The 25,612-nt window shown below is 46.3% G+C and overlaps 1 protein-coding gene across 1 annotated transcript in view; it reads left to right on the top strand.

Annotated features, from left to right (window-relative positions):
- Positions 1 to 25,612, top strand: part of B4galt6 (beta-1,4-galactosyltransferase 6) — a 66,505-nt gene that overhangs the window by 19,773 nt on the left and 21,120 nt on the right. Inside the window, exons 2-4 of the mRNA XM_006970209.4 lie at positions 29 to 145; positions 9,865 to 9,978; positions 24,913 to 25,037. Of these exons, the coding sequence (XP_006970271.1) occupies positions 29 to 145; positions 9,865 to 9,978; positions 24,913 to 25,037 (356 nt within the window). The remainder of the gene's footprint in view (positions 1 to 28; positions 146 to 9,864; positions 9,979 to 24,912; positions 25,038 to 25,612) is intronic.

Genomic DNA, 25,612 nt, shown 5'->3' with positions numbered 1-25,612 from the left:
CTTTCTCTCTTTTGTTCCTCTTTTATAGCCAACACATACCTCTTTATGGTACAGGCTCGAGGTATCATGCTGAGAGAGAATGTGAAAACAATTGGACATATGATCAGGCTGTACACGAATAAAAACACCACGCTCAATGGGACAGGTAAGGCTGTGTCCTCCTTTGCTTACCCTGGGAGTTGCAGGTCAGTAAACTAACCTTTGAAATTCCAGCTCCTTCTCCTGCTCATAACTCACTGTCAAAGAGGGAGCTGCCTCCTACTAAGGGCATCGCTAGATGATTGGCATCCCTACTAAGTGTATTGCTGAGTGGGTGTCTTCTAAATGTACCGCTAGGTTGGCATCCCCTACTAAGTGTATTCTAGGCTGGCATTCCCTACTAAGTGTTCAACTAGATTGCTAGTTCTGCTAAACTGTCATTTAGTTTTGGATGTGCTTCTTAGTAATTTTATGACCCTCAAAGAAACCAAAGGATGATACATTTTATGAAGCTGGAAATCAGCAACTGTTCTTTGCTGTTTATGATGTTAACTGGAAGTGGGCTCTTCCTTAGACTCACACAAGGCTAATATCAAGTTGACTCCACTAGGAATTTTCTGATTGGAAGTAGTTGGTGTCAGTGGCTTTATTTCCCTGTTGTGGAAATAAAGTGTCTCCCAGCATATTATGGGATGTCATATTGACAAGATCTGTGATTGTCCCTTGAGGTACTCTTTAGATCTTTGTTTTACATAGTTAAACATAGTAAAACTCTGTGCCGCTGTAGACATACTCAGTTCTCATCGCCTCTGCTCCCTCCCCGCAAGAAAGCCTCTATCTCCCTCCATAGTGGGATTTTAATTTATGTCAGGTGGGTGGGAGTTTTACACCTAAAATTTCAAGATGATATGTGTACTTGCAGAGAATCCATCCTGCTCATTTGCCTGATTTATTTATGATTCTCCAAATCGAAGCATTCTTACTTCCCTTAATCTTTGAACCTTACTCATGTAGAGAGACTGTCTCAAGGTAGCTTGACCCTTTGATAGTGCAGGGGAGTCTCAGTCACTGGTCTCCTGCATTAGTTGGTCATATTAAAAGTTTAAACTTTCGAGGAGTTTCCGTGGGCCATGCTAGTGAAGAAGTCGATTGTGAACATTTTCATTGAGAAGTCCATTCAGCTGGAGTGTAAAGTATGTTTAGGTTCCTGTATTTGTCTGTGTGAATACTAAGACTCTCATGCATCTTTTTTCCCACTCTGGGATATGAATAAGTTTTCCGTGTGGGTGTTGAGTTTGGCTGGGAGCAATGATGACTTGAGCAAGCAGATGTTCCTCACAGTGCCCTGCAAAAAACAAGGAAACTCTTTCTTCCCCTCTCCCAGCCATAGTTTTAATGAAGATGAATCGAGTGTGTATGTGTGTGGGGGGTGTACTTTGACAAAGAGTTGTTTACTTTTGTGAGCCTCTTAGAACCTTCCATAGGATTCCCGTGCTGGTGGGAAGTGTTTTCGAGAAGACACGGGAGGCTTTCTTTCCCGTGTGACGTCCAGCAAGCTGGCAGCCTGTAGCTCTTGTGGAAGGTCCTGAGCATGAACTACCACGTGTTTTTCTTTTTCCTATCTGTCCTGCCACGTTACTTCTTAGTTAACGTATAGCCCAAAGTGGTTGCCAGGGCTCCAGTCGGCCACCCTTCTGCTTATATTTGGTTCAATGGGGCTGGGGTGGGGTGGGGGACAGAAGATGTCCTCCTCTGAGGGGACTTCACAGAAGTCCCACTGTGTCCCTTCACCGGCTCACTGGCCAGACCTAACTACATGGCTGTAGGGTGATGGAAATGCAGATGTAAAGGAGATGGGGAAATAGAGTCTGTGTTGGCAGCATTAAGGCTCTGCCAGGCTCATTTAGGCAGCGTTTATTGAGCAATTAGTATAGGTCATGCGTGAGTAGATATGGGAGATGCAGAGTTAGGAAAACCCCTTTAAAGAGGAGCCTCCAAGCTTTTGGGAGACATGATTACTAAATCATGGGGACATGATTACTAAAATGCATCTAATTGTTTTTGAAAAGACTTAGATATAATTTGCCAAAATAAAAAAAAAAGAAGCCAGTAAAATGTACAAAGCTGTAAGTGAGCACTACAGGAGAACTGATGAACACATTTATAATTCAACCCAAGAAGGGAAGTCGGTTGTGATATTCAATATCACCAATTATATTTGGTTTCAGGTTTTCAGTGCTGTGTCTGACATTCAGCACCATCGAGTGCAGACAGACGTAAAACACTTTTGTGTAGAAATCGTAAGTTCTCAGAATCCAATGATGCCTTTCTGAGTAGCCTGTGGAATTGACAAAAGAGGTGTAGTTATTGAAAGTGAATTCAGTAGGTGATCAGGGCTGGGCCAGGTAGAGATGATGGGTTCGGTAGAATGGACCTGGTGCACTACTTCCTTACTTGATGGGTGCTTCAAGTGAGGCCATCCATCGGCTGTGGCCATCTCTCTGTGTTAGTGACAAGCACATCCGAGCTCTAATGGAGTTCCCACACACCTTCCGGGGTTCTCTCCTGCAGAAGTGAAGCTCTTGAGAGGTATCCCTTGGTCCCCTTCGGACTCTGTTCTTTCCATTCAAGAATGGAGTTGGGACCTGCCTAGCACTTTTCCCTTGGAGTTTTCCATTTCTCTGGGTGTGGTTCTGGGAGGGGGAAGGCAGGCAGGTTGTCTGGAGCTCATTTTGTTCCCATCCATTCATTAGATGAATAATGTCTGCCTTTCACAGAAGCTGCGGTGAATCTCAAGTGTGTCTATCCCACGTAACCTCTGGGAACTGTTCAGGGCTTTTCAAACTATTTAGTGGCTGCAGTGTGGCTGGTGCTCACTCACCACCTTCCCGGGAAGAATGGCGTGTGGATTTCGGCAGCATTGTTTCCAGAACCGTAAATCACTCAGGCTGTTTTAGCCGCCATGATGTGTTTATTTGCAGTATGTTCCTTGGATGTCTTAGGTGACTGACATACGCTGGAAGTTAAGACAATTTGATCTCACTTAGAAGGGATGCTCAGGCTGGTGGTTCCAGCTGTGGTTAGGCTTGGCTGGAGTGGCTCCGGATGAAAGGCTTGGGCAGCTCAGAAGTGTCCCTTCCAGTCCCTTAGTGACATCCGCCCTTTATGGTCATTTATAATGTTGTGGCAGGGACAGCAGATATTTCCCCCTGATGCTTGAAACTCAAATGATTAGCCAGTATTGCATATCTTTCAGTCACTTAAAAACTATTGTTTGCTTTTATTAAGGCTGGTGGAAACAGTGATTGTGTTCTTTTATGAAATTTGTAATCAGTCTAGCCCTAGACTACCCACTGTGGACTTCCGTTTGCCACTTCCTCTAGGGAGTGATGACTAACTTTGTTATAGAAATAACCAGAGAGCTTGAAATTAAGGGGAGTTGGATGTGGGTCTGTAGAATCACAGGATGTGGAAGAGGAGAGGCCCAGGTGTCAGGGACAAAAATCAATCAAATATGCAGAGCAAGAAAACACTCAGACTTAAGTTAATACGGAGCATCAAGGAGCTACTGGGTGGGCCTGGGGAGGGCTATTGGGAGCAATCGCTGCTCTTGTAGAGGACCCTGTAGTTAGAATTCTAACAGGTCTTTTTAATTAAAAAAAAAAACAAAAACAAAAACCCAGAGCCATAAATTGGGGTAAATACTGAAAGATCAGAGAGACAAAGGAACAAGCCACTGCCACGTCTTTCCTCTAGGACTCCTCAGCCTGAAAAGACTTCAGCTGAAACAGCTTCAGCGAAAAAACTTTAGTTCCTGTCTCCTCATGCTTTCTATACCTTTCTCTGCCCAGCCATCACTTCCTTCTTAAGGAATTAGAAGGATTAAAGGTGTGTGATTCCTAAGTACTGGGATTAAAGGTGTGTGCCACCACTGCCTGGCTCTGTTTCTCTTCTAGACTGAGTCAATTTCATGTAGTCCAGGGTGGCTTTGAACTCACAGAGATCCAGACAGATCTCTGCCTCCCGAGTGCTAGGATTAAAGGTGTGTGCCACCACTGCCTGGCATCTATGTTTAATCTAATGACTTGTTCTGTTCTCTGATCTTCAGGCAAATTTTATTAGGGTACACAACATATAACCACAGGATCCCAGTTCAATTCTCAGCACCCACATAGGGCAGTTCCAGGGGATCTAATACCCTCTTGTGGCCTCTGCAGGCATCCACATGAACTATATGTTCTCTCTCTCTCTCTCTCTCTCTCTCTCTCTCTCTCTCTCTCTCTCTCTCTCTCTCTGCATCTCTCTCTCTGTATCTCTCTCTCTCTCTCACACACACACACAAAACAATTTTATAAAGAAGAAATTACTGGACACCTAGACATAGTGGCCATGCTTGTTGTCCCAGCACTTGGGAAACTGAGGCAGGAGTGTTGGATGCAACTCCAAGGCCAGCCTGGGCTACTAGTGATTTGAGTTCCAGGCCATCCTGAGCTAGATAGAATAAGACTTTACCACAAAGCACCAAGTAACCTAAAGACAGACAAGTAATAAAAATATTACTTGAGAGCTGTATGAGAAGCCTAGTAGTTTTCAGCCTTAGTGTTATCTATTTATTTATTTATTTATTTTAAAAATGAGTCTGGGGAACACACAAAGACAGCGGACCCAGGACAGCCTTGTTTTCCGTTTCCGGCTACTGCGCGTGAGCAGTATGCAGTAGAGGCTTAAGGAAAATGGACGAGATCAAGAGCAGGCACTGATACAGAGCTGGGCTGTAGTGTGTGCAGCAGAAAGCTGTGAGGTGTGCGTGTGTGAGGGGCGTGGGGAGGGAGGGAGATGCTGTTTTAACCATTGATCTCATATCAAACAGCAGCCTGTATAAAACGCCCTCTTCAGTCTTCAGTCTGAGTAATCATTTTAAGGTAGAGGGGGATTACGGTAAACACAGTCTCTGCCACTCACCCTCTCCTTCAGTTCTCATACTCAGAGAGAACAACCTAGAACTCGACAGTTTCTTTTGTATCTGTGTCCGTGTCTCTCCCTCCCTCCCTTCTTGGCGGAGCCCAGGGCTCCAGCCTGCTGGGCATGGGCTTTTCCGCTGAGCTGCAGCCCACGGCTTACTCTACTGCTGCCTGGAGCTGTCCTGCTGTGGAAGGGAAGCATTTAGAGCTCATTCTGCTTCCACCGCTTCCCCCCTAGACGTACCATCAGGACTAGAGTCAAATCCTCCTGGATCAGAGTATAAACAGTGGTCTCTGTGTCCCTAGAGTCAACGGTTTTGGTGGCATTCCTTCTCCACATCCCCCCCAGCCCCCCACCCCTCGCTCTCACTAAGCTTTCTGCCTTCTATCATTGGGTTTCCCCGGGCTGCTTAGGCACATGGTGAGTGAGCCATGCTTATGAAGGGTCCCACCGCTCACCCTCACCCCTGCATCAGTTTCCTTCTGTTCTCCTGGGTTCCTTTGGAGACTGTGGCCGGCGTTCTGATACAGTTATTGTCTGTGGAGCAGCATTTTTGTTTTTCCCCTTCCTGGAGCCTTTGGGACCCTCCCCTCCTCCTCCTCACCTCCCTCCTTTTAATCCGTTTTTGTGCTGTCGGGTTTTACGAGGACCCTTCACTTGGTCTATCTTCTCTTCCGGTTTGATTGAAGTCGTGGCCGTGAGCACTTTGCCCCCCAGTTCTGTGAAGCACCCTTTGTGCTGATTTCTTGGGTCATTTGTGCCCCCCCCATTTATAGTTCTCTTTCTTGCTACTTTCCAGGAGATTGCTTTGATCTGTTACAAAACGTTGATATGATTTTAAATTTCTTCATAAACCTATCTGTAGTTTTTAGGGATTCCTTTTGTTTTCTTTCTTTTATTTTTACTGTTGTTTTTGTTGTTATTATTTGGTTTGTCTTGCCGTAGTGTCTCTCTACGTAGCCCTGGCTGTCCTGGACTTCGCTCTGTAAACCAGGCTGGCCTCAGACTCGCAGAGATTCACCTGCCGCTGCCCAAGTGCTGAAATGAAAAGCATGTACCAGCAAGGCCAGCTTGCTTGTTTTTCTCAACTCTGTATCTGAAATAAGAATCCCTGTCCTTTCAACTGAAAAAGAAAACTTCAGTTTTATTTTAATAAGCAGGGAATCTATTTATTGATTAGCTAAGACACTCTAAGGTATAAATCTAAGAGCTGGATAAATATCTACTGGAACCCATAGCGGAAGTGCTAATCAAATATTTTTAGTGGAGACGGAGAATATTTTTTTCTTTTTAAAATTTTTTACTTTTTAAAAAAATTCTTTTTAACTTCTATTGATTCTTTGTGGATTTCACATCATGCATGCTGATCCTACTCACCTCCCTTCCTCTCCCATCCTCCGTCTGCCATTGCAACCTCCCCCAGAAACCAAACAAAATTTAAAAGAAAAACCAAAGACCAAACGTGACAAACAGAACAAAACAACAACAACAACAACAATGACAGAAGGAGAATCTCATGGTGGAAGCTGTAGTGCGGCCTGCTGAGTCACACGCTTTAGTCCATTCATCTTTACTTGGGTTCACTGCTGTGAGTCATTGGGCTGGCCCCAGGCCTCTGGTTTCTCTACATGACTGATAATGGGCTCTCCCTGGGGCTCCTCTTGGATAGCCTGTTGTCCTGTGTCATGGGGATCCTGCTGTTTTGAATCTGTAGGTTCATCACCTTCCCATGCTCCAACAGTTCATAAATATGATGGATGCTGGGGTGAGCCAACTCATAGTCCTGGTTCTGGGCCTGGGTGGTGGCTGGGTTGGTCAATTCGCTGACTTCCCTCATCATCACTACCTAGGCGAGCTCTCCAGCCCTGCCCAGGCTAGCTCACCCAGTTCTCCTGCTCTCAGGTCCTCAGATCAGGGGTCCCCACACTCACACCACCAGGGCCAGCTCTACTTTTACCCAGGCAAGGTGCAGGGCCCTCTCTCCCCATGGCTGTAGGCGACTTCTGGGGGGAGGGGTCAGCTCTCCTGTTCTCACGCCCTCAGGACTGGCTCCCCAGCACCCACTACAACAGGGTCCCCTCTAGTGTGCTGCTCACGTGGGATACAGGGTCTGCTCTCCTGTGCCCTGCAGCTGGTGAGGGGTTCTCTCACTCTCTCACCTGCTGCAGGTAGCAAAGGGCAGAGGGGGCAGGGCATGTTTCCCTCACCAATGCCACTGCATGGCCCTCAGGGCCAGCGCACCTGTGTCCAAGAATCTTTTTCTTTTAAAGATTCATTTTTCTTTTTGAATTATGAATATGTGTGTGTATCTGTGTGGGCAGATGTGCATGTAAGGGCAGGCACCTGTGGAAGGCAGGAGAAAAAAGTGTTAGATCCCCTGATGGTGGAATTGCAAGTGGTTGTTGAGTTGTCCAGTATGGGTGCTGGGAATTGAACTGGGGTCCTTGGCAAGGGCAGTATGCGTTCCATCCCTCCAGCTGTGTGCAGACTCTTAATTCATGTTTAGAGCACCAATCTCTCCCATTGGCAGAGCAGAATCCCTTATGAAAGAAGAAATTGTTGTAAAAATATGATCTGCATTTGATATGCCCAGATACGCTTTTATAAAGCTCCTTGAAGGAACGAGCCTCGTTGGTCCTCATAGTCTTGCTCTATGTGGAGTGTGGTATAAGTCTCAGACGCATTAGGTGAAAGTATAGAGTTTGGCCCCAAGAGGAATTTCTGTGATCTTGGTCTGCCCTTGGGCACATTAAATGATGGCTGCTCTATCTCTCCTCCCTCTGGTTTGGAGCAGTTCCCTGCCAGCTGCTTTCCAGGTCTCCGCCTGAGAGCAGTGTGGGGAATCTCTCCCTGGGGATTCCCATATCCCGGTGCAGTGTGCCTTAGCCTTGTGGCGTCTGTTTATCACGTTAGGCTTTCCTGGCAGTTCATCTGATGCTTCATGGATGTGCTCCTCAGTTCATAGTGTGGGTTTCCATGCAGCAGCCTCTGGGACTGAACCTTCTCCTTTGGCTCTATCTCTTCCTTGGTTTTGGACCCAGAGCCTTTGTCCATCTCCCCAGCCTGTTAGGAGCATCGGGAGGATCTTCTTCCACCAGTGGGCCTGGAAATGTTCTGAAGCTCTGCTCAGAAATCCCCCTTGGTTCCCAGGCTGCAGCTCCACCAACTCTGTCTGATGGTGACAATTTCTGTTCCCAGGGGAGGTGCTTAGCTTGCAATGGCTCCTCACACACCCTATCACCATCCTAATGCCATTTCCCCATGGAACAGGGGGGTTCGCTTTTACAGCTTTTGCACTGGAGTTGGTTGCGGATGGCTATAAGATTGTGTTTACATTTTCTGCGTCCCTGGTCGGATACAGCAGGCACAGCAGTTTGCCAGTTGTTTTTGTTGCTTATCTCTAGTCACCACTCCAGGCCATCTTCCTCCACACAGCAGGAAACGGGCACATCCTGTTCCTCTGATTTGCAGTTTGCATCTGTGCCCTGGAGAGTAACTGAATTGTGGTCCTGGATTCCATGTTCAAAATCCTATGCCTGTGACAGTCACATGCATAGGTACTCAGTCACTCACAACTAAAGCTACTGAATAGTTTCATGAGATTATTCACTCTAGGCTCTTGTGTGTGTGTGTGTGTGTGTGTGTGTGTGTGTGTGTGTGTGTGTGTGAAGAGAGAGTTTGTCTACCATGCATGTGTGTATGCACTTGCTCTTATGTGCACACGTGGAGGCCACAGGTTGACATCAATTGGGTGTCTGCCTCTAGGACTCTCCACCTTAATTTTTTGAGACAGGGTCTCTCACTGAAGCTGGAGCTGGTTGTCTCAGCTAGACTGACTGGTTATAAAGCCCCTGCGATCTACCTGTTTCCATCTCCCTACCCGAGTGCTGTGTTTATAGATGTTTACGTGCTTGCTGGGGATCTGAACTCAGGTTCTCATACTTGCAGAGCAGACAGTTTATCCACTGGGCCACCTCTCTAGGCCTTTTTAGCTATTTTTGCATAGCTTTTTGAAATCTGAAAATGACAATAGCAGTATCGAAATGAGAAACAGGATTGTCCCACTCTCAGATCAAGCACATGCTGGAGTGGGATTTGAAGGTAAGCATTTGGTGGTGCTTTAGGCCATTGCTCTGTGGGTGGTGGAACTTGACCCTAAGGAAAATGGCCTTAATGTGACATTTCCAGGATCCTCAGGAGCTGCAGCTTGCAGGTTAAGAACGTGACTGACTAGCCAGGCAGTGGTGGCGCACACCTTTAATCCCAGTACTCAGGAGGCAGAGGCAGGCGGATCTCTGTGAGTTGGAGGCCAGCCTGGTTTACAGAGGGCATTTCAGGACAGCTAGGACTGTTAGACAGAGAAACACTATCTCAAAAAACCAAAACCAAAACCAAACCAAACCAAACCAAAACAAAACAAAAAAAGAAAAAGAAAAAAGAGAGAGAGAATGTGACTGATTTAAAGGCTTCAAGTGAGCTGTTCCAAAAGTAAGTTGAAGGGTGAATCCTGGGTTCTCCTGAGGTCAAGGAATCATCACTACACCCCTCTGCCCTGTACTCAATCAAGCAGCCGTGCGCAGATGGTGTGGCTGCTCTAAGCTTGTTCCTTTAGGTGGGGCCCAGCCGTGGAGGTGAGGGAGTAGGTGTCCTCTGGCTGCAAAAGGCACTGTTGTGTGTGTGTGTACGGGTGAGGGCCTGATGCTCTCTGCACCTCTCCTGGGACATCCTGCAGTGTCTGGCCCAGCTTCGGAGTGTGCGCTTCACTGGACTTCTTTCTAGGTCGTTGCTTGTACATGCCTCTGTGCATGCTTCTGTGCCTTGCATGCTGTGGCCCACTCCATGCTGGTGACACACTTCGTACTGGAGGCAAAGAACAAAGACAGTATTGGGTTGTAAACTTCTCTCTCTCTCCCTCTCTCCAAGATTATCCTGAAGGCAATAATTCGAGTGACTATCTTGTTCAAACAACAACGTATCTTCCACAAAACTTCACCTATTCGCCCAACCTCCCCTGTCCAGAGAAGCTGCCTTATATGCGTAAGTGTGAACTCATTTCTTTTGACGGGTGTCCTGTTCTTTATAAAGGATTAAAAACCACGTGGTTTGAGCATGTCATCAGATGGATCATTATTGTGGATGCTGACATTTTTACTGTATCTCATGTTTTCCCTCTTTTTAATTTTGGTTTTTGGAGGGACAGTGAGCACTGGTTTTGATGGTGGGTGGTTGAAAGCTGAAGAAAAATACAAAAGAGAACAAAAGATAATGAGAAACACCTGTATTTCTCCCATCTAGATTTGCAAAAATATTTAACTTTTTTTTTTTTTAAAATTTTCGAGACAGGGTTTCTCTGTGTATCCCTGGCTGTCCTGGAACTTGCTTTGTAGACTAAGCTGGCCTGGCCCAGAGATCCGCCTGCCTCTGCCTCTGGAGTGCTGGGATTTAAGACATGCGTCACCACACCAGGCTTTAACTTTTAAATTCTCTTAAGGCAGATGAAAAAAGAGTAACTAATGTGATTTCTCTCTTTGGATATTAGAACATTATAGATTGAGCGGAAGTCTTCTCTTCCTCTCCCTATGTGGGTTCCCCTCCCCATCTCAGAAATGACCTGGTGTCTGTCTGTCTGATGTGTGCACATGCAGAGTACCGTAAACTTAGTTTTACATAGATAAATGGAGAGAGAAAATACATAGTTTCAAAGGCTTTAAGAATTTTCCTACCCAAGAATCTGTCTCTAATTGACAGTCGCTTACAAAGGAAAACTCAGTGTTCTCCAATGGAGTCTCACTGGGTATAAAAATTCCTCTTAAGGGCAGGGCCTATGCCCAGCTGTAGATGGCCAACACAAAAATGAACTCAATGGTATATATTAAATAATGATTTGTCTGGGCTTTCAAAAATGTATTTATTTATTTGCCTAACAGATTTTTTTTGCTTAAATATCATAGTTTCTGGTTTTGTGTTTTCATGGAATTTTTGTGTGTTTCTGTGTCTGTATGTGTTTCTTGTGTTTTTTTCTTTGACTCTTTTTTTCTTCCTCCTGTTTGTTTCTTTGTCTTGTCTGGTTCTGGTTGTTGGTTTTAGTTTTATTTTTCAAGTTAGATTCTTATTTGTTTAATGAGAGAGAGAAAGAAAGGGTATGGATTTGGAGGATCTGGGAGGAGCTGAGGAGGGGATTCCATTCCTGCTGCCCATATGCAAAGGGTTCGGTTGAGGGGGACCAGAATATATTGTGTGAAGAAAAATCTATTTTCAATTACAAAAAGAAAGAAAGAAAGAAAGAAAGGAAGGAAGGAAGGAAGGAAGGAAGGAAGGAAGGAAGGAAGGAAGGAAGGAAGAAAGAAAGAAAACAACCAAAACAAAAAAAAATTAGATGGTTGTCTAATTACATGTTAATCTGTCACCTGAATTTTAGCTTGTTTTTTGAGAGTTACCCACAGTCTTCCACGTGGATCTGAGTCGTTTCTCTGAACTAATGTGGAGAATGTCTGTGTATGCATGAAAATAAAACATGCTGTGTTTTATTTTCCAGTGCTCACCTGATGGGCAGTTAGGTGGTTTCCATTTTCTTTCTTTCTTTCTTTCTTTCTTTCTTTCTTTTTTTTCAAAATCACACAACTGGAAAAACAAAACAAAACAAAACCCTCTATCTTGCTTATCTATAGAGCAGTGCAGCCTGGCCCTTCCTGCTCCCAGGTTCGTGCAGACTCCGGAGTTGATAACTCGAGGTTGGCTGATGTTCTAGCTGCCTTGGGTTTCCAAGTTCACCCCAAGTTATTGCGATAACCAGGACTGATTTATATTGCTTTGATGTTGGTGGACTTTGTGGTCTTTCTAAAAAATTATTTATTTTAATTGTGTTTTGCAGGAGGGCTTAAGTATCTGTCTTTGCTTGTAGTTCATGGAGGTCAAAAGAGGGTACCCCAACCCCCCACCCCCCACCCCCGAGCCCCCCCACCCCCCCCACCTCCTCCAACCCCACCCCCACCCCCAACCCCACCCCCTTCCGCTGCCGCTGGAGCGACAAGGATGGCTGGGAGTTTCCCAGGTATGGGTGTTGGGAACCCCCAGTCAGAGTGGGAAGCATTCTTACCCTCTGAGCTGCCTCTCCTCTTTGCGGTTTTTTTTTTTTTTTTTTTTTTTTTTTTTCTAACGGCTGATCAAACAGTGAGAACAGTAGCCCAGTATTCACCTCTTTACTTCCCTCCTTACCAGGGGTCTGGCTCTCTGCCCCTCGCGGCTCCCCCCTTGGTGGCTGTTGGGTCCTGTTCACCTGTAGCAGGTGTTGACATTCCTGAAGTGACAGCTGTCAGTTGTGTGTGCACGAAGTGTGTTTTCACACTCCCGGGCTTGCTTTCTGACTTTCTTATGACGTCTTTTACTTTATGAAGTTCAAATTACAGCTTTTCAAATGGACCAATCTCTAAGACTTCGCTTTTTTTTTCTTCAAGAAAGCTTTTCTCACCTTGACACCATACAAATACCTTTCTTTCCTATTAATTTTTGATTTTGTTCTTATAGTTTGCATCCAATGTGTAGTGGTGACCCAAATATATAGTTCAGATATATTTTTTCAAGCATCCGTTCTTCCACCTTGTGAAGAGAAACGCTGTCCCCCAGCTGTCAGCAGCTGCCCCTCTCTTCTCTTACTGCTATGGGACTCCACCCCACTCTTAGGAGTAGCTTCCATACGCTGGTTTGTGTCTTGATTTGATGTGCTTGAAGATGTAAGTAAACTTTTGGATTGCTTATGTGTCCCCATGCTCTACTGTCCTTGGTGTCTAAGCATGCTTATTGGGAAACTGCTCTCTGCCTACCATGGATGTAGGTTGGCTTTTTTTTTTTTTTTTTTTTTGGTTTTTCGAGACAGAGTTTCTCTGTGTAGCTTTGCGCCTTTCCTGGAGCTCACTTGGTAGCCCAGTCTGGCCTCAAACTCACAGAGATCCGCCTGGCTCTGCCTCCCGAGTGCTGGGATTAAAGGTGTGCGCCACCACCGCCCAGCATAGGTTGGCTTTTTAGTTCATTGTTGGTAGATGTTCTAACCGTAAGACAAAGGAAGACCGGCTTTGCCACATGGCGTACGTAAGGTGTGATTTTCTCCATGGAGGGTGCATCAGAATCACCCAGAAGGTTCTGTGGAGCATAGTGTTCCTATGCCCTCGGAGTTCCCCTTTCAGTGGGGCTAAAGTGGCACTGGGAATTTTCATCTTAAAGTTCCAAGGCGCTGCTGAAATTGATGCGGCTTGGGATACATGGACTTCACCCCAGGCCGTACAGAAGAATTGCCTGGGGAGTGAGCCTCTATGCTGTTTGGTTTTATTGATCTAAACTGTGCCCTGGAATTAGTAAAGCAAACAAAAGAGCAAGTGATTCTGATCATGCTAGCTCTGTGTCCCACGATGAAAAGTGACTCAGAGTGACTTGTGCTAGATCTGTGCGTCTCACAACAAAAATGACGAGAAGTGACTTTTTTGGCCTCCTCATCTGTCATTTGTTATGACAGCCTTGCTTCCCCAAAATAAATGTTTTTGTCTGTGCAATACTGAAGCCACTGGGAAATGTTCTGTTGGAGTATTGATTACAGTAATTTCATCTTCATAATTTGCATATTCAGGGAATTATAGTTGTAGGAAATCTTTGTCCTTGGGGTAGTGATCATTTTCTTCATTAGTGGTTTATGGATACTAATTAAACAGTTTGAACGTGTCTGCCTGCCAGGCCCTCATGCCAGCATCCCTGACCTATAATCCTACAGCTCCTGTGGGATGGCTTCTCTGGCCTGGTGCTTGAGAGAGTTTCAGCTTGGCTGCTGTGGGCTCTGGGGCTGCTGTAGACTCTGGGGCTGCTGGACAGACAGTTACCCATTCACAGCAGGCTTCTCCAGGGTTCCTAGCTTAAGATGGAGTACCAATCTCATGTCAGGGACCCAGGGCAAGTGCGTTATTTGACAGAAAATATGACCATGTACAGGTAATCTTTCAGAAGGGGCCTATAAGTATAACCACATAATGAGGCTCCTGCAGAGAGGGTCCTTTGTAATGAGAGAGAGAGAGAGAGAGAGAGAGAGAGAGAGAGAGAGAGAGAGAGAGAGAGAGAGAGAGCACGAGCACTTTACTGGTCATGTGACTCTGCCCAGGGCATCTCTGTACCCATCTGTAACACCCGGATTGCAGTGCCAGCTTAGGTGTGAATGAGGGTGAATCACAGTATGGAGTGTGAAGCTCCATGGATATTAACTGGATTCCTTCCTTCTTTCTCCCATTTTTTTTTTTTTTTTGAGGGAGCCAGACTTTGTAAGAATGAAGGGAATGGGACATGTGTGTCATCCTGAAGCTTTAGAACAATTCCCCGTGACCACAGCGAGCAGCATTATGGGGCATCTGGGTGTAAAATCTTGGTAGTTGGATGCGAAGAATTCAAATATGGGTGATATTTAATGTCCCTGTAACTGCCCACTGCGATGTGAACTAATGACGGTGTGCTTGATTATGGGAGTGTCAGTTCCTCTGGAGTCCCCCCTGGTGTACCGCAGGACAGCCATCCCTGGATTTCCGTACTGTGGGCTTTGAATTTCAGCAGCGTTTGGTATTCAGTAGTGGCCAATCACACTATCAAGTCTATCTTAATTCACGTTATTTGTATGAAGAGGGTGAGCGACTATTTCATTGCTATTTAATATTTATAGACTCTCCAGAGGGCAGATCCACTCTCAGCTTTTTTGAATCTTGTAAGACACTTGGTGATAACCCAGCGAAATAGAAATCTGTCCTCCCAGAGCATAAACACAGTGCTTAGCATGGATGTTTTGATTTTGATTTTCCTGTGTGAGTTGGAGATGGAAAATGCCAGTTGTGCAAGCAGCATAACAATGAAGATCAACTTTCCTTCCATCTGACTGATTGTCACTCAAACCGAATGCACCGGCAGTGACTTTTCCTTATCCTGACCTTGCCCTCATCGTCCCTGTAGCTGCAAACCTTATGAAAGCTGGCTAAGGTGAATTTGAATGAGTGGACTGAAATTCAGCAAAGGGGGAAAAGCAAGTAAACTCGAGAAGAGCTCCCACAATGCTTAACGCAACAGACTGTCCTATCATGTGGACGTCTGCTGTCAAGAGAGACCAGGGAGAGGAGTCAGCAGCTGGCTGCAGGCCCGGGTGTGCACAGGGGCTCTCAGAGGAGCAGAGCCAGTGTGATCCAGCAGAGCTGGCCAGGAGCAGGTTGCACCCAGAGCAATGCGGTGTTCTGTGCTCCAGGTGAGGCACCAAGAAGAAAGGAGAGTCACCGGGGGACTTGGGAGCTGGGTCTTCAGGCCAGGCCAGCAGGAAGATGAAAGAGAACTGCCTTGGGGCTGAGGAGGAACTTCTGTGTTCTGCACTGGGGCAGCAGCTCCAGTTGGAGGGGCTGTAGGTGGGTCACACTGAGGAGAGGCTGCAGTAAAAGGGTTTGTGTATAGTGCTGGGGGATCCCCAGGCAGCTGTGAGATGGCTTTGGAGGGGCCCAGACCCGCTGCCCACATGCAAAGGGGTGGTCACGAGTCTGTGCAGATTTCTCTCAAGTCAGAACACCAATTTCAAAGGGTGATAGAATGGGGGTGTGGGGGTTGAGAGCAGAGCCGTGGGGGAGTGAGACCACTGAAGGTGGGGAGATGGATGATGGACTAGGTGTGTTCTTCACAAGGGTTGTTCAGATGAGAATTTCAAAGCGATTAGGGAGAGGATGGAGTCAGGGTCACTGGTGAGGCATGTGACACCCTTGGCCAGATGTCACATCTGCCTGAAGGTTGTCTGATGTGGTGATCCTTTATGGACGCAAACAACTCAGACAAATACCACTGTGGAGAATGGGGAAATTCATGAGTTTAGTTGGGCATGTCTTATTGGAAGTCCAAGAGACTTAACTCGGGGTCTGAATTTTGTGAGAGGACCATGGTTGGAAATAAGAGGAAGTGAGACAGAAAGAAGGCTGAGGATGGGGCCCTGAGAGGTCTGCAGTTGTGGGGTAGGAGTTGATTAATAGAGGAGACTGGGAAGGACACAGGAAGTCGGGACAGAGTCCCAGGGATCAACTGTTCCCAGGAGAGCAGTTGGAATGAGGAACTGTATAAAGGCCGTTGAACTTGATGAGTGGAAGATCTGTGCCAGAGATTAGAAGAGTCACACCTGAGAAGTGAGTCAGGGTTATAAACCTGGGTGATCTTCAAACTTTTTTTTTTTTTAAGACAGGGTTTCTCTGTGTATCCCTGGCTGTCCTGAAACTCTCTCTGTAGACCAGCCTGGCCTCGAACTCGTAGAGATCCACCTGCCTCTGCTTCCTGAGTGCGGGGATTAAAGATGTGTGCCACCACCCAGATGGTTTTAAAAGATAAAAGTCCAGTGGGATAGGGAAGGAGCATAAGGGCACAGAATCTGAGCGGTGGACTCAGAGAAAGACAGCCAGGAGAGAGAGCCAGGACAGCCAGCAGAGAGAGCCAGGACAGCCAGAATACAGAGCCAGGAGTGTGGTTTGACCATTCTGGAGGGAGAAGGGAGAAGAGGCCTGGGAGCCGGCGGAGAGAATGGCATGTGGAATCTGTAGAGAAAGGGAAGGGAAACAGAGGTGGCCTCCTCAGGTGGATGAGCTAGCTCTGGAGAACAGGAAGGCTGACCCCACAGGCCACATGGCCGACCGTCCCTGTGGAGATGAGTGGAAAGTCAAGGCCTGGCTTCCAGGCTGTTTGATACAATTCAGAAGTCTGTATGTGCGTGAGACAGAGAGGGTGGGGTAGTAGAAGGAGGAGGAGGAGGCAGGAAGGGAGGGATGGAGAGAGGGAGGGACGGAAGAAGGGAGAGAGAAGGTGGGGTGGGGCAGGGGAGAACACAGAAAACAAGCAAAGAAGGACCAAGTGCCATGGGAGGACGGAGCAGAAGAAAGTGGAGTCAGCTATCACTAATTAAAGGGTGACTCACCAGATAACAGAGAAAGCCTGCCAATGCACTCACAACATGACCCTTGTTTGCATCCAAAGGTGGATGTACCGGAGGCAGTAGATGAAGTATTGTCAGCTCATGGTGGGATTTATCTATAGTTTCCTTCAGTGCTTTGTGTTAGGTGGAGAATTCTGGCACACACAGCCATTGCTTCAAGGTCCGATTTGAGTCCTTGTATGACAGGTCCGGAAAGGGAGGAGATACAGGTGTTGGTGAGGGTATGGGTACTGTGACAGGACTCAGGCCGTGGGCTGTGTTTTCCTGAGTGTAGTTCAGGGATGGCAGGTACTAGAATCAGCTGGGGTGTTTGTCCAAACACAGGCCTCTGACAGCCCGAACAACTCAGACCGCTAAGCAAAGGCCTGGGTTCTTTGTTGCAGACCACACTGTATGTGGTTTAAGAAGATAGAATCTATGGAAAAATACTGGAGAGACTTCAGGAAACCTGGGTGACCAGTTAGGTTAAGAGGTTGAGTAGCACAAAGAAGGCCCAGCCCACGCTCTGAAGTACCCCTTGGTGCCACTTGGCACAGCTCACAGTTCCCTTCAGGTCTGGAGACAGAATTGCCGTTGCTTGGTACCCTCAAGCCACCATGTTTACAGCAAGGCATTTTGCAGAGCACCCTGTCTTTAGACTGTTTATTGCTTTTCCATCTTTTGTGGTCACATGACTGTCCTTTCCTGCTTGAGATGCTGAAGATTGGATTCTAAAGTCTGCCTTTGGGAGGTCGGACTCCGCAGCTGAAAGTCCACACAAGTAGAGCTGGTAGCCACAGACGTGACCCATGGGCATCTCTTGGCAGAGAGGTTTTGACATTGGGGCCCCAAAACATACATCGTAAACACGAACGCCCGCTTGGCTGGCAAACCTTTTTATGAGGCTGGATACAGAGGTGATATGGAAACAGAAAAACGAAGGTATTGCCATCAAGAGGCTATGGCAGGAACATCCAGGAAAGGAAGGAGTAGAGTGAGAAAAAAGGTTTCACGGGAGGGGGCAGTGGATGCCAGGGGGTGTGCAGGCCAGGAGGCACTTGTCGGGGAATGGAGCTGTGAACTGGAAGGTGGTGGGGCTGTGGGCAGAAGGTGTAAGATGTTGAATTTGTGGCGAAAGGAAGCAGACAGTTTGGAGAGAGCAGGAGGAAGTATGCGGCTGCATTCTGTATGCTTGACTTTAAGGTTGTGGATTTGGCGGTGTGAGCACCTTGTGTTTTATACAATTTGAAAGCAAGAGACGGGGTTTCTGTGAGATGAGGAGCTAGACGTGCTGATAATTTATACAAACCAATGAGACACAGTGCATGGGGATTTCTTGGTATGTGCATGTCTCCGGGAAACACATTTAAAAAGGCAGGAGCAGACGATAAGCTGCATTTTCTTGATTTCATTTGTGTAATGGCTTTTTGGGGACAAAAAAGAAGCATTGCATTTAATGCACACATTGAACCCTGTGCCAAAGCAAAAAGGAATAATGGATGTGTGTAAGGAAAGAGAAGCAACGATGGCAGGTTATGTCTTCAAGGGGATTGTCAGATTTCTTTTTATTGTTGGGGAAGGGGAAGGTAATTTGGCAGCATCTGATGAAAGATGTGAGTTCTCTTAGGAACTCCCAGAGTTCACGGGGAGACTACAGGGCAGAACTGGGAACAGAAGCAATAAAGGTTGACTGGAGACTCAGTTAGTTGTTAGTTTTTAGTTACTTGTTCAGAACAAGTCAAGGAAAAACACAAGCAAGAGAAGAAAATGGGCATTAAGAACTGTGTACTGTTTAGATTAGGAGACAAGGGCCTGGCAGTTATGGGGTCTGCTATATTGAGTCATTTACACCTGGGATACTTTTGGTATAAGTGTTTTTAAAGATGTGTTGTAGCACCTGGTCAAGTCAGAGAATACAAAAGTACATAAAAAAGGTCATGGGGTGCAACATCCACGTATCCATCCATCCATGCATCCCAAACCATCCATCCATCCATCCATCCATCCATCCATCCATCCATCCATCCATCCATCCATCCACCCACCCACCTACCTATCCATCCACCCATTCACCCATCCACCCATCTATCCATCTACCAACTCACCCATCAATCCATCTACCCACCCACACCATTTATCCACCTATCCATCCATCCATCCATCCATCCATCCATCCATCCATCCATCCACCCACCCCCATATATCCACCCACCTACCCATCCATCCATCCATCCATCCATCCATCCATCCATCCATCCACCTGCCCACCCATCTACATACCTACCTACCCACCATCCATTTATACATTCCAAAGGCACTGCACTCAGCATTAGGATTTGTAACTGAAAATTTTTATGCTTAGAAAGCTCTGGTTTGGTCATTTCAAGAAGAGCTGAGTAAGAACACATTTGTTAAAACAGTAGTTATGGAAATTCTAGAAGTCAAGAAGCCTATGTAAGGCATTTGAAGGAGTGTCTGGTGTTGGCCTCAGAGAGGACATAGGTGAACCATGGCAGGGTGAGTCATAGTCATTCAGCTATAGAGCTAGACTGGGAAGCACAGGAGGGTGGGGGAGAGAACATCCTTCTCACCAGAGAGGAATACTCCTGGGAGTCTTTCACATTGGCTCTAGATCTCTGGTCAGTGTATATTTAAAACCCTGGAGGCAAAACACAAGAATCAGGCTTTTTATACCAAAAACTGGTGGAGGCCCCGGTGTGAGTGATGAAATCATTTCACACTGTTGATTTATAGGGAAAAGAGCCCTCTCTCTACAGATTAGACGCCTTGTATTTCACCTGAGCTGTAAGAAGGATATACGCTTGAATAATTCACATGGGGTGAATGTTTGTGATTCTGAGAATTGTATTTAATTGAAAAAAAAAATGAAAGAAAGTAAAGCTCTGAATCATGTCCAGGATAGGTTATATTTCACATTGCCGTAAGCCTGTCTTTTTTTGGTCCTTGAGAACCCAACTGGCTCCAGACCCATCAGGCCCAGCTTCAAGACAGGAGGCATTGTTTCGTATGTGTGTGTTCAGGAGGCTAGAGTCTGTCAGCAGTGCAGCAGCTACATCATTGCCATGTACAACAGCCATCCTTGGGCTTGTGGGCGTGGCTACCAGACTGACTGGTGGCTTGCCTGCTGCGATTCCCACCCTTCCCCTTTGCCCTCCTGGTGACAGGCAAAGCCTTCCCGAGGCAGGAGGCAGGTGCTGGGTAGCTCGCTCTGCTCTTCCTGACTCTAGCCCCACCCTCCAACCGGTGAAATTCGTTGTGATAAATTGTATTACTTACACTGTTTGCTGATTGACTCCACTTCTACAGATTTTAGTGAATGTACTTTTTTTTTTTTTTTTTAAACCTTTGGATCTTTTAACAGGAAGCAGAATTCACTTGTTGGCAGGAGAAGAGAAGGGGTTTAGCATGGACCAGTGAAGGTGCCAGTCTCTGGGGAGCTCTGTATATGCACTGCAAATAAACTCAAGGGCTGGCTGGCCTGGCTGGTGGCTCACAGTAGTAAGGGTGAAGGGTGTATACATTGAGAGCAGGGGGCTCTCAAATGCTTTTGGAAAGCACTGACATTCCTGAAAAAAATACACACACACACACACACACACACACACACACACACACACACACACGAAGTGGAAGTGGCTTTCCTTAGGGGCCGGAGGACCCACACCCCACAGTGGTGGTGCTGCTATCATTGGCAGGATGACTTCACGTCACTGGATCATCTCTGCCCTTCAGCCTGCATGGTGTTGGGATTCCAGAGCAAAGCACTGGGTACACAGGAAAGCTGATAGCACACAATGGGGGTTACCCCTGAGGAGACCATCAGGAGGAAGTTGAAAGCAGGGCACCTCAGGCATTCTCCGGGCAGCCAGCAGGAACCCAGAAGGCCTGACTCCTAATTTAGTGGAATGTGCATAGGCATTGGAGATAGAGATTCAACTGCAAAGGATGCTGGGAGAAAACTGATGGTGATTATAGATGCTGAGCCAAGAAATCTGGAGAAGAGATAAAAAGTTGTTGAATGGTGCAAGAACACAAACTTCAATTACTTATGCAAGCTGCTTGTAATTTAGCCTGATCACTATCATTTTAGTAATGTGGTTGCTTTAAGATACATCTGATTTAGTTGTGATTTTTTTTTTTGTCTGTTTGGTTTTTTTTATTTGATACGGGGCTTCTCTGTGTAGCACTGGCTGTCCTGAACTTGCTTTGTAGAGCAGGCTGGACTCAAACTCAGAGATCTGCCTGCCTCTGCCTCCTGAGTGCTAGGATTAAAGGTGTGCGCCACCACTGCTCAGCTACTTGTGATTTTTATTTGATGAGTTTTTTTGCGATAAAGTCTTGGTATTTTAGGCCTGATGTCTACTGTTACTTTTATATTTGACTTGTCTTTCTAAGTTCATAGGCTTTATTCTGTTTTGCATACTTAAATTTGATCTTTCTAAGGTTAGCTAGTGTGCAATTTGTCTCACCAAAGTGTGGGTATTTGTTTACAAATTCATCAGTAGAGCAGGTCGGCATCAGAAGATGGATTTTCCTCCCTAGCCCACTCTGGGGAGCCTAGGAGCTTACATCTACAAATACTACTCTGCAGCATGCCTGAGTGCTGCCTGCAGCCTCTGCTGGGCCCGCTTCACCAGATGAGGGGGGATGGAAGGGAGGCCGTGGATAGACCTGAGCAGACCGAGGAGGAAAGGCAGGAGCTGTCTGGAGAGGAACCAAGTGTTTTGCATGCAGTTGTGGTAGTGAGAGGTCCTGAAGACTCACACATCAAGGTCTGCTGGTTTATCCTTTGTGAGATGGGGAAGTCAGAAAGGAGAACCGACGGGAGAGCATTCTAGACTGATTCGTACCTACTTTGGACTTTAGCAGCTGTCAGGTTAGTTGACTGCTAAAAATGACCCCGTGGTTCCGTCTTCCCGGCTTTCACTGGAGATGGGGGGACGTTGAGGGCGTTCGTGAGCGGCTGCTGTACAGATCCGGCGAGGACCGAGAAGCTTCCAGCTCTCAGTTCAGGAATTGACTAGATTAAGAGAGATTCAGTCTCATTTCACAGGTAGAACCATGAGTGTTACGTTGGAGAGTCGGTGCTTGTTAGCCCTGGCTTTTCAGCTTTGTATAATCAGGGGCCTGATTCACTGCAGGTGCTCAGAATAAATATGTTAGCTTATATATGCAGATTTCCTTCTTAAGAACTGCTGGGGGCAGGGGCCTAGAAGGATAGCTTAGCAGTTACATTATTGCTTTTCCAGGGGACCCAGGTTTGGTTCCCAGCATCCACTTAAGGTAGCTCACAACTGGGGATCTTTGGTCTCCAAGGGCATCTGCTCAAATGTCGCACGCACGCACGCACGCACGCACGCAATTTTAAAAAAGAAAAAAGGCGTGTCAGGGGGCCAATTATGATGGTGCATGCCTGTAAGCCTAGCCGGGAAGCTGAAGCAGGGGAAATGAGAGTTCAAGGCCAGAGCTGCACCCGGTGGTCTGGGTCTGTAATCCCCGATCCTCAGGAGACCAAGACAGAAGGATTGCAACTAAAAGGGCAGCTTGGTCAACTTGGCAAGACTTTGTTTCACAATTAAAACAAACAAGCAGGGGTGGATGAGACACAGGTCAGTGATACTTGCCAAACGTGTGTCCCAGGTTCAGTTACCAGCACTACCAAAACGACCAACCAAACAACCCATGGGGAGTTCAAGGCTAGCCTAGGCTACTACTTAGTGAGACTCCGTCTCTATCTTCAAAACAGACGAGTCAGAAACTGGGGAGTTAGGTCAGTAGTAGTATCAGCATGAGCAGGGAGGTGCCATGGACACCTCTTCTCAGGTAACGTCTGCTCCTTGACTACACTGCAGAAAAGTGTTTCAGGACCAGCCAGAGTGAGTCCAAGAGACTGAGACAGCGAGGCACACAGGGAAAGGACACCACACACCCAAGACAGGGGAGTGGGCTTCTCAATAGCAAGAGTCCCCCTAAAGTGTCTTTGGGTGGCTGTATACATGATTATGGGGCTTTTAAAGTTACGTTGTTCAAAGAATGTAATTTACAACAAGATTTAAACAGAGTTTACAAGTCAAGTCAAGTTTAAAAATGTGTGAGCTGGTTTGCTCATTTATTTTAAGGATTTGGGGGATTTTTTTTTTGTAAGTAAAATTGTAAGGTGGTCTCCTGAGATGTAGTGTTTATATTTGGGGTCCAGAAGAGTGCTAACAGACTGCGGCTCAAGCCCACACACATTCTGGCCGCAGGAGAGCATCATTGGCTCTTTCCACCACCCTCTGGAGACTGAGCCCTGCCTTGGTAGCAAGCTCAGCTCTACCGGTTATATCGCAGCTTCTTGACTGCCAGCCTGTAAGAAACGCAGACTAGTTAGGGTGAGAGGCTTATTTTCCTTTCTTTGTGTCCTTAATTTTTCTATCTTTCTCTCCTGCCTCAATCTTCCGTGGGGCCCTGTGTAAATAATAGTGATAGCAGCCAGTGTTTCCTGAGTATATCTAGTGTCTGTCCTGTCCCCGTCCTTCCTACAGGTGATGATTGTTAGTTGTTATTATTATGTGGCACTGTGTTATTCATTAAGCGGCACTGTTTACCATGTGAGAAAAGCCTCAAGGTACAACGAAACCCACGATAAGAGTTTATTAAGGGAAGATGTGCTTAGGCCTATGGAAATGGTCCTGCAAGGAGAGAGAGGAAGAAGAGGGGGGAGGAGTCTGTGACCCAATTTCTATGGATCCCCTCATACATGTGCATATGGGCTTATGTAGCTACACCACGCATGCACATAGATTATGTGATCACACAGCCACAAATTATGTGATCATGCAGTGCATGAATTACATAGGACGTAAGGCCCTGGAATGACTAAACATCTTGCATGGCTACTGGGTAGCACATGTGCAGTCATGTAGCTGGGGGAGTGGCCAGGAACAACAACAATCTTCTCTCAGGGCCTGTGGGGAATTGATTTCAGGAACCTTCCTGCCCAGAGTACCCAAGTCCATGGACACCTCAGTCTCTTACATAAAATGTCATATTTACATGCAACCTGTGCATGGCCTCGTGCATGCTTTCAATCACCTCCAGATTGGTAATAGTATCTAGTAACTGTAGGTACCATGTGTTTGTTTAGGGAATAATGACAAGAAAAATGTCTACATGACATTTTTTTTTCCTTCCCAAATGTTTTAATCTGAGGTCCATTGTCTCTCTGGCTATGAGGCCTGCTGATACTTCGGGCTTTTGAATCAAATGGATATGACCACCTTGGAGGGCAGGCATCACTACACTCTCCTATAGACGAGGAAGCTGAGGCAGAGAAAGAACAATGTCCCCTGGTAGGCTCTAGGATTCAGATCCCTGCTGTTCACTCATTTAACTATTCACACTTGTGTCATTTTAAGGGCTAGGGAGATGAATGATCTGGAGAGTTTGTGCCACCCCCAAGCATGAGGACCTGAGTTCAGGTCTCCAGAACTCACATAAAAAGCCAGATGTGCTGGTTCATGCATGTAATTCCTGTGATGGAGCAATGAGAGGTAGAGACAGTGGATTCTGTAGTTCTAGGTCAATGAAAGACCCTGTCTCAAACATAAGAAGGACTGAGACCAGAGAAGTTATCCTCTGACCTCTACAAACATGCCATTCATGTACACACCCATGCATGCACACACATACACTACACACACACACACACACACACACACACACACACACACACACTAAAATACTTGGGTAGTTGTTAAATTATAAGAGTGTGCCATGTTAGAGTGAGGTTCAACACTTCCAAATACATATGTTTTTTAACTTAGAAGTGTTTTTACTGAAAAGCAAAAGGCTAAAGATTTTTATTTTCTTCAGCCAGTATGCCAAATGTAGTGGTGTGGCCATACAAGCTACCATCTGAAAGTGAAAGGTGTTATTCAATGAGTACATGGTGACGACAGGAATAACCCATACTTTCCATCGCTCTGTGACTGATGTTGCCCTTCATGTGTTTTGACTTGCAGGGGGATTCCTCAATGTCAATGTGAGTGAAATCAGTTTTGATGAAGTTCATCAGCTCTTCTCCAAGGACGTAGAGATTGGACCAGGAGGCCATTGGAGGCCCAAAGACTGTAAGCCCAGATGGAAGGTGAGGCAATTTTCCTCAAAGGCTATGTGACAGTGACTAAGCATTTGGGGACAAGAATGTGTTTGGTTCAAAACAGAGAGCAAAATCTTTTTGAAGTTTGGATAAAATGGAAGCATGTATGTATTTAATGCACAGACCTTTACAGTTTCCTCGCGGTCAGTGCCATTATTTTGAAGACTGTAAGTGCACCTGTACATGCATAGAGTGTGTGTGTTCTTGTGTTCAGGGTCTCAGGGTTTCTGGTAAAGAAGTAAGATGAGTTTAAGCTGGAGAATGGATTTCTTTTTGGTATGACCTTGTTCAGAGGAGAGGGCCATGAGCCAATGACTACTGATGCCTGTAGGTGTTTCCCACCAGTTCCTGGAATAGAGAACTCACAGGAAGGATGCTAATGTCCTCATTTTCAGTTGGGTTCAGCAGTGGGCCTGCCACGCTGTTTCTCAGTCATCACCAGAGGCCTCTCAGAAGTCATGGTCAGACTTGGAAGGGGGGCTTTGAGCTCTTCACTTGGTTATCAGAAGGCAGAGCACAGGCTCTTTTGATGGGTCAGAATTCTATTTAATATTTCGTTTGAA

The sequence above is a fragment of the Peromyscus maniculatus genome, chromosome 19 (genome assembly GCF_049852395.1).
Source record: "Peromyscus maniculatus bairdii isolate BWxNUB_F1_BW_parent chromosome 19, HU_Pman_BW_mat_3.1, whole genome shotgun sequence".
Classification (NCBI taxonomy): domain Eukaryota; kingdom Metazoa; phylum Chordata; class Mammalia; order Rodentia; family Cricetidae; genus Peromyscus; species Peromyscus maniculatus.
The sequence above is the reverse complement of the archived record's forward strand: the minus strand, read 5'-3'. Positions and strand labels throughout refer to the sequence as shown.